General features: G+C 42.8%; 2 protein-coding genes across 2 annotated transcripts; one reads left to right on the top strand and one right to left on the bottom strand.

Annotated features, from left to right (window-relative positions):
* The first annotated feature begins 5,353 nt into the window (after window positions 1-5,353).
* Window positions 5,354-9,316, top strand: LOC306751602 (syntaxin-2-like). The gene is made up of 9 exons (XM_079235199.1): window positions 5,354-5,634; window positions 6,021-6,089; window positions 6,208-6,307; window positions 6,803-6,877; window positions 7,321-7,394; window positions 7,550-7,658; window positions 8,032-8,105; window positions 8,270-8,389; window positions 8,463-9,316. The coding sequence occupies exons 2-9, from the start codon at window positions 6,036-6,038 to the stop codon at window positions 8,667-8,669; spliced, it is 813 nt and encodes a 270-aa protein (XP_079091325.1). The 5' UTR covers window positions 5,354-5,634; window positions 6,021-6,035; the 3' UTR covers window positions 8,670-9,316.
* Window positions 9,317-10,127: 811 nt separating this feature from the next.
* Window positions 10,128-11,996, bottom strand: pgam2 (phosphoglycerate mutase 2 (muscle)). Its single transcript, XM_079235617.1, has 3 exons — window positions 11,504-11,996; window positions 11,180-11,360; window positions 10,128-10,565 (listed from the first exon to the last, which is right to left on the bottom strand). The coding sequence occupies exons 1-3, from the start codon at window positions 11,918-11,920 to the stop codon at window positions 10,396-10,398; spliced, it is 768 nt and encodes a 255-aa protein (XP_079091743.1). The 5' UTR covers window positions 11,921-11,996; the 3' UTR covers window positions 10,128-10,395.
* Window positions 11,997-13,227: the final 1,231 nt, after the last annotated feature.

The following is a 13,227-nucleotide window of genomic DNA, read 5'->3' on the forward strand; positions in this document are numbered from 1 at the left end:
GGTGGCCTGAAGCATGTCACAGCTGGACTCTCACCCTCCAGCTGCTTCACCAGGGACTCATCATCAGCGACGAAGCAAAACTGCTCCCCAGATGTCTGCTATACTCCTGGGTGTACCAGTCCGCGAAATCACTGCTAAGCACTGCTGAGCCTGCCAGCATGCATGTATTATTGATTTACATTGAAAACTGTTAACAAGAGAGAGTGTGGGCCTGCACTGCTCCACCAGTAGATCATGGCATCAAAATTGTCAAGTTCAGGGGTTAAATGTCCTCTGGGGCGACTGCTGGATGTTAAACATCTTTCCTTTTATTTAATTGATAACACTTTACTTAAAACTCTCACTGATTACATGGTTAACAGTACATTGAAACACACTGTAATGTGTTTGTACAATTTTAAGTGTAAATTAAACTAAAGCAATTTCACAAAGGAAACCAAACTTCTTAGTTAGGTTTAGGAAAAACATAATGGGCCTAAAATGACTATAGAAACTAAGTACGTAAATACGCCACACATAACAATACACAATAACACCGGTCTCCTAGTTGAAGGTTCTGTGTTTGTTTGACGCCTTCATGCTCCGGGCTTCTCTTCCTCCAGTCGAGCGTCAGTCGGCAAATCGCCGTTCAATGAAGAGAACTAGGATGGCAGCAGTGGTGTCGTGTACACTGTGGGGTCTGAATGTTTTTGGGGATGAATGCTGATTGGCTACTAATTTCAGTGGGAACGTGTGCTTGTGATTTGAGGAGTGTTACCCACAGCATCCAGTAGAGGGCGCAGCCTGTGTGATTTAGAAGAGTAGACATAAGTTTCACTCACAGTTCTGTTCCCTGCAAGAAATTGATCTAAATATTTAGGCCTAAACTTAAACTGATGTTGATTTTTTTTTTTTAGCTGGGCCTTTCTTTGAGATGGCTGAAATATGTTTTGCTGTTGCCCCACAGCAGTGCATCTTAATTAAGCAGTGTGTGTGCTGGCACTTCTGTCTGTTGCTACACACTGGGGGCGTATTGGGTAATACACTAACTATGGATAAATGCTTTGTACAATCCCGCTTCAAAACACCCGACATATCCCTTTGATGTGTGTGATAGGTGTTTCATATTTGATATATAATTACAACTAAACAAATCTGAGGAAGCATTTATTAATTGTTTGTAAAACCTTCGTTAGAGAGGCGTATTAGTATAGGCTATTATTGGCGTTTTGGTGACTGAGAAATGCATTGATAAGCACTGGAATTGTGCTCACGTTTACATATTCCACTACATAATAGTGTGTTATGTTGCATTATTTACAAATGTAAAAGGGGGGTTGAAATACAGTTTTAATGGATTGTGCTTATGCCGTTCATCACTATACTCTACACAGCAGTCTTATTATTTTTTCTGCATGCCAATTATCATTTATAATATCAATTATTTTACATTATGCAAAACCATGGTGTTATATTGTGACCTCTTTTTTGTTCAAAATCTAAATCCCAATTATTTCATCAAATTGGGGAGCTGCGAAGACCTTGGATTAGTTCATTATTTTCCCCGGGAGTAAATACACTTTTTATGTTGGCTTCATCCATCTTGTTGAGAACTTCATCTGCCTTTTCTCAGCCTCTGCCTTCATGGTAGACGACCATTCTGCTGACTGAACAAATTCAGAGTGAAACTACCGGAGATTGTCTCTGCAAAGGAGTCCGTCCAAGCCTTGCATTGGAATAGCGTGTTACAACATCTTAAGCTCTGTCCCTGTTATCCTGCAGAGGCATATTGTCTTGGATGTAGAGGCTGGAAGAAGAATGCTGGCAGTGAGATCTGGCCGGTACATCTGTTTTATAGACTGGACAGACTGTTAATTAGTAATTACCAGCTCATTGTTTCCTGGAGGATGCTGGCCAAAAACAGCAGAATTAGCTATGTGCAGGTTTAGCCTGTCCAGGGACTGTATGGTATAGTGGTAAGTGTAAAACTCACTTTTGAGGCTCCGTTATTTAGGTTTTTTTTTTTTATAAAGAGTAAAATAACCTTGTAATATGTGTTGTTGTAAAGCATCAGCGTCACAAAACATCTATATAATTCCCACTGCTGACTCCATGGATACTGGGTTCTTTATCTGCCTGTTGAAATTGCACAACATGAGTCTATTGTCAAATAAATATTAGTTATTCCTCATTAAATGTGGATCTATCAGAAAGCATAACTCTAACTAAATTGGATTATGAAGATGTGCTGATTCAGGTATCGATGATCACATTATTACTTTAAGGCCAGAGAGAAAAGAGAAAAAACACTATCTCTGGATTACAATCTTGAAGCTACCTCTAGTGGCGAGAAGAAAGATATGCAACAAACAATGAAAAAAGACATGGACTAAAGGACCTGTACTTGTATAGCGCTTTTCTAGTCTTCCGACCACTCAAATCACATGACATCATTCACCCATTCATACACTGATGATAGGCGCACCATGCAAGGTGCCACATCAGATTGTCAACCATTCATACACCGTAGGCGCAGCTACGGGAGCAATTTAGGGTTAAGTGTCTTGCTCAAGGACACATCGACATGGGCTGGCGGAGCCAGGGATCGAACCGCCGATCCTCTGATTGAAGGACGACCCCGCTCACCACTGAGCCACAGTCGCCAATGACATGTTTTCAGGTCTGTCCTTATTGAATAATACATTTATAAAACTGTATAAAGGGAATCAGAGAGGTACCTCTGAGTGCAAGGTTGTTTTCCACGATGAATTCCTGTGTTCAAGCCCCTTCTGAAGTGCCCAAAAGACAGAATTCTGTCGCTCTGACCTTCCCTCAATGGTGTATGAAAATGACATTTTAAATGCATATATTAAATTGAGGTCCATATAGTCCTATTTAAATACTTTTAAACGCTATGAAAGGGCCACACATATGATTAAATCAAACTAATACAATGATTTAACCACTACATGTTTGTTTCCAGGCATGTTTGTTTATTGAATTCACATCTGGTTGCATCTGGTTTTTGCCCAATCTTATTGTTTTTACAAATGTGATGGGAAAAAACTAAAGGACTGGCTTTGTTTTAAAGAGAGATTAATAATTTCAGTTTGTGAACAAACATACTGCCACACCTTAATAACTGTAACCATCTGCCCGCAGAAGACACATCTTTCAACATTTGCACAGAAGCATTCACTGACTTAAAGACACGATTGTGGCTTTTATTTTGAAAAATAATCTCAAATTTGTCTGTAAAATGTGTCTCGCCAAGGCTTACTTTGCTCATGACCCCTTGTAAAATGATGGAAGATAGTATTGTATCGCACACCAAGAAACCAAAAAGCTGTCAAGCACTCAATGCATTATTTATGAAATCTAGCACTTTGGTTTGGAAACAGAAGCTTCTCGCTGTGTGTGTCACTCATGTGAAAAGGCCAGGCTGTAGGTCTCTAAAGGATCGGTTATTCATTTCTCTGCAGAATCTTCATCGGACTCGGCAGATGCTGTGGTCCTTTCATGTCTCTGAGCACATTTTCACCTTTGTGAGGAGATAGAGGAAGACTCCGGTGGTTCTCAGTGACAGTTTTAAACAGACAATGTGGGAAGTGGATAGAAATATTTCCATTCATAGCTGCACATTTCTAAACAGAATTGTGATCAACATTATTTAAATACCTCGTATTTCATTTGTTACTTATTGTATTATTATATATGATGAGCCTTTATTAAAGGGCATAATACTATTTTATTTGGATAGACATTTATTTATAGATGAAGCTTGTAATAGTCAATTATTGTTACCAATACTTGCACCAGAATTAAATTCCTTGTATTGGCTGCAGCTGTGTCCACCCTGCTGTGATAAAGGGTCTGCCTGTTAGCACGCCTGTAGTGAACAAAGCTGCTTGTTTTCATTTTCACACTCGGGATGGATTTTATTTCTAAATGCTGCCAATTGTTTTTAGTGAACTGTAAAGATTTTTAATTGGGCCTGGAAAAAGTCTTAACTGCATGTGGGAGACTGCAATGTGTGTGTGTCAGCCTCTATGCTTCATAAACAAATATGTATCTACAACAAGCACTACCTCATTACATGTAGCCCACATAATTTTTCAGAAGATGCAGGCATCCATGGTGCTATTAAGCTGCACCTGTGCAAACTGTGCAACAGCAGGTTAGTAAGGGCCGTTGACTTGGAGGCTTATGTAAACATGTAGCAATAGGCCAAGGGCTGGCAGAGATCCTATCCTGCAGCTTGGGTTGGCATTGCCGCTTGCTGTCATGTAGCCTACTTAAGGGAGAGGTCGTTGTTGTTGTTGTTGTTGTTGTTAACATAAACCTGATACAAAATATCCTAAAGATAATGGGCCCTTGTCAAAAAACAGGACACATTGCATCTGTTGGGCAGATGTTTGAAAGGCACCCATTAATGCTCATCTCAAAGCTGGTGTTTTTACTTTGTGTGCGGAAAAGTTCATACTAATAGCATTATGGTTGCATTCTTCCTCGTCATGATCGTTAGCCAGCAGTAGCCTGAAAACATATGGTACGTAATGTTGACGGAAACCAGGAGCATAAGGGGAAATATTAACGTGAAAAATGTTCTAATAGGGAAAGGAATAGCTGCCCAGATTAGTCGCTACATGAAGCAAAAAAAGCAAGAAGTACTATGTGTGATGCCACTCTGTGGATGAAACATGATAAAGTGCCCTCTGGAGTACCGGTCCAGTGGAGAAAACGTGAGGCAGTGCACTAGTGGGAGCCTTACATGGAGAAAACGTGAGGCAGTGTACTAATCAGGGTTCATACACATTTTGACTAATGGATTTTTAAGACTTTTCCATGACTTTAAACCAAATTTCCATGACCAAACATTTTGTGAAATCTCGGTGTGTACATAAAAGTGAGAAAATGTAGTATTTAAACTAACAATGAGAATTCCAAAGCATACAGTAAACCTTCAATTACACAAATGAATGAGACAGTAGTTTGATTAAAAGAATAAACATTTATAGATAAAGCATATGCCTGCTTATATTTTGAGCGTCTTTCTTTTAAAAGCATATTCACTATTTCAAACTCAGCGTAAATGAACGACATGAACACATGAGTATAACACATTTCCATGACTTTTCCAAAACTTTTGGCATTTTATTTCTTCTTCTTCTCTTTCCCAGGCCTGGAAATAACCAATTTAAAATGTCCATGAATTGTCCAGGTTTTCCATGACGTAAGAACCCTTAATCATGGGAGCCTTAAATGGACAACACGCGATGCAGTGGATTGTACACCCTAAACACGCCATGCATGCTGGGGCCCCTCCACATGCAGCCCTTTGTTTGTGTCGCCCCTGCCCTTCAGACAGCCCGAGTCCGCCACTGAAGTAGGCGTATCGTCGCCCTCGGCTGAGCTACACTACATCTACATGTGCAGTAACTTTCAAACACAGCAACGCCTCAACAGCTTAACATCTAATCCATCGCAGAGGGGTCTCAGTTGTCGTACCTGCTCCGTGCAGCTTGAGCTTAAACACAGCGGCGGTGGATCGGGTTCTTTGTTTGATCGTGTTGACGGTGACGCGCCTGCGTGCTCGCGCTCTTCCTTTATTGCACACAGGTGCGCTCAGCAGCTCGGGAGGACACGACGCTGCAGGTAGCTAGAGGTCGAGCCTGCGCCGCCTTACAGTGAATAACGTTACCGAAAGTTAAAAACAAATATCGAGACCGTCTTTATGTACTCTGTAGCAAAGGTAATGCGAGGCGCGTGGCAGCTTTTACACTCTTTACAGCAAGTATTTAACGACAGCTTTCGGGGAGTTGATAGACTTGACTTCGTCCTGTGCGGGAAATGGCTAACTAATAACTAGTGTTGGTAATGCAAGCAGCGTTAAAGCGGGTTTTTACTGAAGTAGAAATGGAGAAGGTGCCTACAGCGTCCAAATGGTTCCCTATCTACCTGTCTATCTGGAGCAACAGGTGGCGGTTTCTTTGTTCATATTGAAGTAACGTTCGCGCTATGAATTCCCTCCTCTTGCACAGCGGCAGCAGGATGATATGGCAGATGCTACAGCAGAGAGCACGGCTGACATAGAGGATGTTTTCAAAACGGTAAACTTGACACACGTTTTGTCTGTTTGTTGTCCCTTCATATCCAGTAGCTGTGTGTGTGTGTGTGTGTGTGTGTGTGTGTGTGTGTGTGTGTGTGTGTGTGTGTGTGTGTTTGCAGGTGGGGGAGGTGAGAAGCCTCATTGAAAACATCTCAAGCCAAGCAGAAAAGGTGGAGGGACAACAGGGCGCTCACCTTTCCACTCTAAACCAAGACAAGAGTAAGTACAGGGCACCGTCATGGTGCTGATGCTCTCTCGGAGATCTACCTTTCCTCCAGGGCACACGACATTGAAAAGACAAACAGAGATGCGCACACACAGGCTAAACAACCTTCGACAAACACACCTGAGCCTGTTTGTATGGAGTGGGGGTGTGCAACGGCTTTTTGGAAAACAATATAGTTGGCATAGAAAAAGACAGACAGCCCGACAAGTAAAAACATGTTTCTGCAGGTTCTCTAGTCACTACACTGCATGCTACTGGGGAAATGTTCATTGGGTTTGATCTGCTCATTTCTACCTAAATGAGGTGCATCTTTTTGTTGTAAACATATTAATGTGATGATGATAACGCTGCCATTATCATAATATTACAGATAAATACAAAACCCAACTTAGACGCTAATGCTCCTTGACAATGTACATCTTAAAGTGAGGTGATGAAATGAACCACGTGCCTATTTTTAATTAAGTGAACGTATGTTATGTTCTTAGGAAAAAAAGACAACCTGGTGCTGCTGAACAATGAGACCAAGAAGAACGCCAACTTGGTCCGTGCCAAGTTAAAATGTAAGTGTTGATTCTTTGCAGAATGTGCTTCTGTCCAGTAGATATTGATTTGTCTCATGTTACGACATGAGTTATGACATAACGCAACTAGAGCAGTTTTTCAACATGCAAAGTTATCATGGATGCGTGGCTGTGGAGGCTATTGTTGGTGTTTGAGACTATGAGGAAGAAGTGTGTCACTCTTCCGCAAATTCTGGAACTGAATTGTTCACAACATGGCATTTGACTTGCAAATAGGTAGAAAAGGAAAGATACTATACTCCACTCTACTGGTCATAGATAAACACACCGTCCAACTCGGATAAACAAAACCGAGATTGTGGAAAGATACAGAAGTGTTCTAACAGCCTGTATCAGACAACTTGTCCTTTTAACCAACATGTTTTTTATACGACAGTAGTGATGAACAGTATGGTTTCCATATTTGATCTGTGTACTTTCAGCAATGCAGGAGAACTTTCCTGTGGAGGAGAACAGTGACCGGGCCTCAGTAATTCAGCGTATTCAGAAGAACCAGGTCTGGCAACACTTTTATTTCCTGTGCATGAAGATGGCCAACTCTTGACTTCCTTACACAGAAGCCTCAATCTTTAGGCAACTGACAAAAATATCTTTGTGTGCAATATTTCTATTTAAATCCTTTTCACGAATCAATAATCTGCCTTTCACCAGCATTCCCACCTGACTCGGTGCTTTGTTGAAGTCATGAGGGGCTACCACATGGCGCAGATCTCCTTCAGAGATAAATGCAAAGCGCAGATCCAGAGACAGCTGGAGATTGGTGAGTTGCCATAAAACAAACTACACTAGAACATGAGCACTTGTCCTCAATCAGGTCTTTACAATGACTAAGAAACTCAGCATTACATTTTAATTATCTATCAAACTACGCTTCTCCTTTCGGTCTACACGCATGTTGTGGTTTACATCTACAGTAGATTGGTTTAAGTTAGGAGGAAGTGGCATCAGTAGACAGGAGTAGAGGTGTAATGCGCCATCCTGTGGTGAACACCTAAAAGAACAAACTCTTCTTGTTGGCTCACAAAACAAAAGTGTAGAGTGATTGTGATTAATTTAAGCATGCACGTTTGTTAAACTGCCCTGTACCATTGGCGAAGAACTCGCCCTTTAACTCAGCTTTGTCACTATTTCAGTGGATAAAGTGACAACAGATGAAGAGTTGGAGGAGATGCTTCACCGTGACAATCTCACCATCTTTATATCTAATGTTAGTGGGATTTCCTTCAATTCTGGCCGATAAAAATGTCAATGCAATAGTTGGTAATATCTACTGTTGCTTTATTTAGTTGTTTGAGCACGTAGATATGCGGTTAGACTGTAATGTGAAGCTAATCAGATGACTATTATAAAAACAACTGCTGTACTTTACAGATCAACTCTGACGCTCTGAGTGAGATTGAGTCTCGTCATCAGGACATCATTTGCCTCGAGTCCAGCATCAAAGAGCTGCACGAGATATTTGCCGACACTGCCGTGCTGTTGGAGGTTCAGGTAAAATGGCTGCCTTACTTGGAAATATTCATGACTAATATAACCAGTGTTAATTCTTCTTTTCTTCCATCAGGGAGACTTGATCAACAATATAGAAAAGAATGTGACGAGTGCTGCCGAGTATGTGGACGCGTCCAAAGCACAAACTTATGAAGCCGTCGCATACAAGAAAAACCCATACAAGATGGCGTCTCTCCCGAGCTTCTTCAAGTCTTTCAAGAGGAAAACCACTGCTAAAACTACTCCTGATCAAAACGCCTCTAATGTAAACCACGACTGAGCTCCCGAACCCACTGGAACACTCACTGCACAAAACATCCTGATCTACATCAAAGCCCGTGCTCGATGGAACACACTTTTCCTCAGATTTTTTTCGGCACAGTGCTTGTCTGCCAACTCAAAAGGATAACAAGGTCGTTTGTTTTAGTTTGATCTGTTATGATAATGATGTGTCAAATGAAGGTGACGAGACGCTGAGCCAATTTCTGATGCTACCTGGGGACTGTCAAAATGACACATGCAGCGTACCACCTTTTTAAAAAAAAATCTGAATTTAACTTTTTGCAATTGGTGCATTCTCTTAATCCATTTCAGCCATGCCAGAATTTCTCCATTTCTGTTATAATACAAAACTCACCCACTCTAACCCAAGCTGCACTTTTAGACTTGGCACCTTCTGGATTGATTTGTTCATCAATTCATTCACTCAAAGTTAGTGTTCCCTTTGTGGCCAGCAGGTGGCGAGACAACATCAGAACTGAACCAGAATCGCTTAACTTTCCTCCTCTCTGTATTCCTGCTGAACTCCTGTGTTTGTTTTTGTCTGATGCTGTGTGTTCTACCAATATCGTGTTTAATATTCTGAAAGAAATATCAAATATCTTGCTGTGAGACTATTGCAATCCTAAAATAAACCTCTGTGGTGACTGCTCCAGTATGTAATGTGTTACTGGTGCTTTATTGTAACGTGAAAGAGGGTAAAGTAATGCTGTGACTACACGGGCAAGAAGCCATCATAACGTGGATGTTCAAAAAATATAGTTGGTCTAAAAGTCCTTTAAACTCATACGGATGTGGAACAAATTACGTTTGCCCGCTACAAGCTGAAAGAGCTGCTTCAGTTCTCAGTCTCCTATGGTTTGCTCCTCTTACTTCATATTTCTAAATTCAGTGTTTTAATGGTGGATAGTGCCGAAATGTAAATTGGGTTTACGCTGGTGACTGCAAAGGTCATCGCATTTGATTTACTTAATTTTCCTTCACCATTCAGTGATACTTTGTCCTGCAGATGGAGGCATTGTCGTCAGGAAAGAGACCACTATTGAAGCATTATATATTCCTTATGATCCTCCACTCGTTTAGGGTTTTATATTTAAATTTGTCACCTGTCTGTAGTTTTATGTATGATGGATAATTGCTCACAATTATCAATCGCCTGTGCGGGTCTCAGTGAGATCTGCCTGCAGGGGAGGATAGGCAAAAACTCTCAGACAAGCTGCATCATGGGAATACTGCCAGGATGAACCCATTGACTTGTCTCAGTGTTTCTCCCTCCCTCCCTCCTCCTCCTCTCTACGTCCTGGATAAGATTTCACAGCACCTTTGCTCTTAGCTGAAACTACTAATTTCCAAATGGGAAACTGAAAAGGATAATAATAGATGAGGATGACAATGTACTTAGAAGAAAGAAAAGGGAGAGAGCGATACAATAAGGATGGAAATCAAACAGACCCAAGCCTACATAAAAACATGGTTTCTTTATTGGTTGTGCCAGAGTGGTGAGGCCTTGACCACAATTTAAAAGGGCTGAGTGATATGGGGCCGGGCTTGTCTGCTTTGATTGACAGGTCATCTCTCCGTCTGTCATTTAAACAAACAGGGCTAATGTGCTGAAAATGGCCTGTCTGCAAAAGAACCTTTCAACGTTTCCCCAGCTGGAATGGACTACTAAGGATGGACAAATGCACAGGGGGAACAGTCTCTTTTTGTCTGCCTCCAGCGCAGGCTTACTTCTTGGCTTTGCCCTGGGCGGCCACGGCCTCCATGGCCTTCTTTACGGTTTCCTCATCACCGAGGAAAGCCATGGGCTTAATGGGCTTCAGGTCTGCGTCCAGCTCGTACACAATTGGGATTCCCGTGGGCAGGTTCAGCTCCATGATGGCTGCGTCGGACATACCTGGAAAGACGGGCAGACGGGTAGACATGCAGATCAGCAGACGGAACGGAGAGGGGATGTAATTGATACAGTGAAAGGCTGCCTGGGCACAGACAGAAAGGACAATAGTCTTACATAATAAAAGGAATCGGCACTGCAGGTTTTCATTACATCTGATTGTATTTGAAGTAATTTTGATCGCAGTGGTCTGTAAATGATCATCTGACAAACTTGATCTACTTGTTTCTCTCCTCCTTGACACCTGCAGTACCATTCCTATCTGACACTTAGGCCCTCTGGCTGTAGAACTCCCTTATCCATGTCTGGCCACTCCTTGAATAAGTACAACCTTTATACATAAAGGTCATGACTGTAATGGGAACCAAGCTCATGACCCTCTGCCCTGTCCCTGGGCTGAGTTCCTGCATGCTATTTTTATGCTCTGTAATCCACAACTGTGTGTGTGTGTGTGTGTGTGTGTGTGTGTGCTTGCATAGAGAAGTGTGTGTGATCATTTAGGCCTTGGTCTTTCCAAAATGTTCGGTCCATTTGGAATTTGCCATTTTGAGGTGTTCGGTTTTATAACGCCAGCATTCTACTTGTTTACCTGTCCTCCTACAAACTGTAGTACTCACCCTCCAAGTGCTTGACGATGCCACGCAGGCTGTTGCCGTGGGCAGCGATAATGACGTTCTTCCCTGACTTGATTTCGGGCGCGATGACGTCGTTCCAGAAAGGCAGGGCGCGGGCGATGGTGTCCTTCAGTGACTCGCATGTGGGGAGCTCGCCGGGCTTCAGATTCTTGTAGCGCCGGGACTGGAGGTAGTAAGACCAGTGAAAGGTAGTTTACTCCCACAACAACTGACAGAAGTCACATAACTTACTGATGGCGGTTATGACATTCTTCTACTACCAATAGTTTGCTGATTAGCCAACAACCTTAGTTTCTGTTGTCTCACCTCACTGATGACTTTGTTGTAAGAGTGATCCTTTTCCATGGGCGGAGGTGGGGTGTCAAAGGAGCGGCGCCAGATCTTCACCTGCTCCTCGCCGTGCTTTTCAGCCGTCTCGGCCTTGTTGAGGCCGGTGAGGCCTCCGTAGTGGCGCTCGTTCAGGCGCCAGGTACGAATCACGGGCAGCCACATCTGGTCCGTGCCCTCCATGATGGTCCACAGGGTCTTCACGGCCCGTTTCAGCACGGAGGTGTAGCACACGTCAAACTTGAGGCCTGCGTCCTTGATGGCCAGGGCGCCGCGCTTGGCCTCCTCCATCCCCTTCTCACTGAGGTCGGCGTCGAACCAGCCGCAGAAGCGGTTCTCTTGGTTCCAGGCGCTCTCACCGTGGCGGACGATGACCAAACGATGGGCGGCGGCCATGTTTACACTGTGTCTTCGGAGTTTGACTTAAACCAAACACAGTTCCCTCAGCCCTTCTAACTTGTGCACACACTGTCTGACCAACAGTGAGCTCAAGCCGGCATTCAACACCCTTTTTATAGCAGCCTGGATAGCAGACAGGCCTCCTTCACTTCCCACCTGTGAGAGGCCTTCACAGCTCTGATGGACATGCACGGCCAGCCAATAGAACGAGACCTCTGCCCAGCTGGTGGGACATGTGGTGGCTGGGAAGGCCAGAGGTCAGATAGTCAGCCAAAATAGCAACATGACTTTTAAACTGAGATCTGTGGAACAAAAGTGTAAAGAGCAGAGTTGGCTGCAGAGAGGCGCCTCATTCTGAAATGAACAGTTTTATCACTGAGAGAGAAACTGCAGCGCAATACACTTTGAATATTGCATTTCTGTTTAGTAAATATAACATTTGTTCACAGGGCATAACAGGCTCAACACTGTGGTATAGGGGGAATCCATGAGCAACTTGTTGCCAAAACACAGCTGAATTAGAAGCTGCTTGGTGTGCACTCATGTGCTTTGTCTTTTACTTTACATGTGGCTGCCGATGACCACAACTTACTGACTACCACCACGCTCTACTCTCAACGATTAATAATCATTGGGAATACAATTGAGGTATAAATCAAGGGAAAATATGCAGAAACAGCAAAAAGCCTTACACAATAGTGTTCAAATGTGTTCCACTTAAAAGGGAAAAGGCTCCTCAAAGTTCTTGAACTACATCTTGACTCATCTTTAAGGGCTCCAACCCGAAAACTCATATCTTAGCAAAATGATCATAAAGTCTCTTAATTCTAAAACAGGCAGAGGGATGTATAGTGTTGTTACTGCCCATGACCTCTAGGAGTTGCTCTAGTATCAGTTTTACATGCAACTTGTCACACTGTGTGGATTAAGAATGAGGAAGCATCTTTTTTTGTTTCTCAAAGAGGTTAAACTTAAGTAAGGCACTGTTAGATGCACATATACAGCTGCTACAACTTATACCGGGGTATATATGCTGTCCGAGCACGGGGCTGACTGCAAACCAAGAGATCCAAGTGTCTCAGCATCACCACAGCATATTTGAAGTATACTCAATTATCCAAGTTGAGAAATGTCTAGAGTTCCACCCTACTGGAAACATTATACACCACCGGGGCAAATAATCAAAGCCAAATATGCAGCAGAGTGAATGTTAGGAAGCACTCAGACTTACAGGATAGGACACAACGCTGTCAGGCAAAGTCAATGTCTCCTGCCACACCCAATCAAATTATGATCCATGTATA

The sequence above is a fragment of the Taurulus bubalis genome, assembly GCF_910589615.1.
Source record: "Taurulus bubalis genome assembly, chromosome: 19".
Lineage (NCBI taxonomy): Eukaryota > Metazoa > Chordata > Actinopteri > Perciformes > Cottidae > Taurulus > Taurulus bubalis.

Coding starts and splice junctions, on each gene's coding strand:
- LOC306751602 (XM_079235199.1), top strand. CDS start 6,036: ATGGCAGATGCTACAGCAGAGAGCACGGCTGACATAGAGGATGTTTTC. Junction 7,659..8,031: donor CCAGAGACAGCTGGAGATTG/GTGAGTTGCCAT, acceptor TCACTATTTCAG/TGGATAAAGTGACAACAGAT. Junction 8,106..8,269: donor TCACCATCTTTATATCTAAT/GTTAGTGGGATT, acceptor TGTACTTTACAG/ATCAACTCTGACGCTCTGAG.
- pgam2 (XM_079235617.1), bottom strand. CDS start 11,920: ATGGCCGCCGCCCATCGTTTGGTCATCGTCCGCCACGGTGAGAGCGCC. Junction 11,361..11,503: donor ACAACAAAGTCATCAGTGAG/GTGAGACAACAG, acceptor TACTACCTCCAG/TCCCGGCGCTACAAGAATCT. Junction 10,566..11,179: donor CATCGTCAAGCACTTGGAGG/GTGAGTACTACA, acceptor CCGTCTTTCCAG/GTATGTCCGACGCAGCCATC.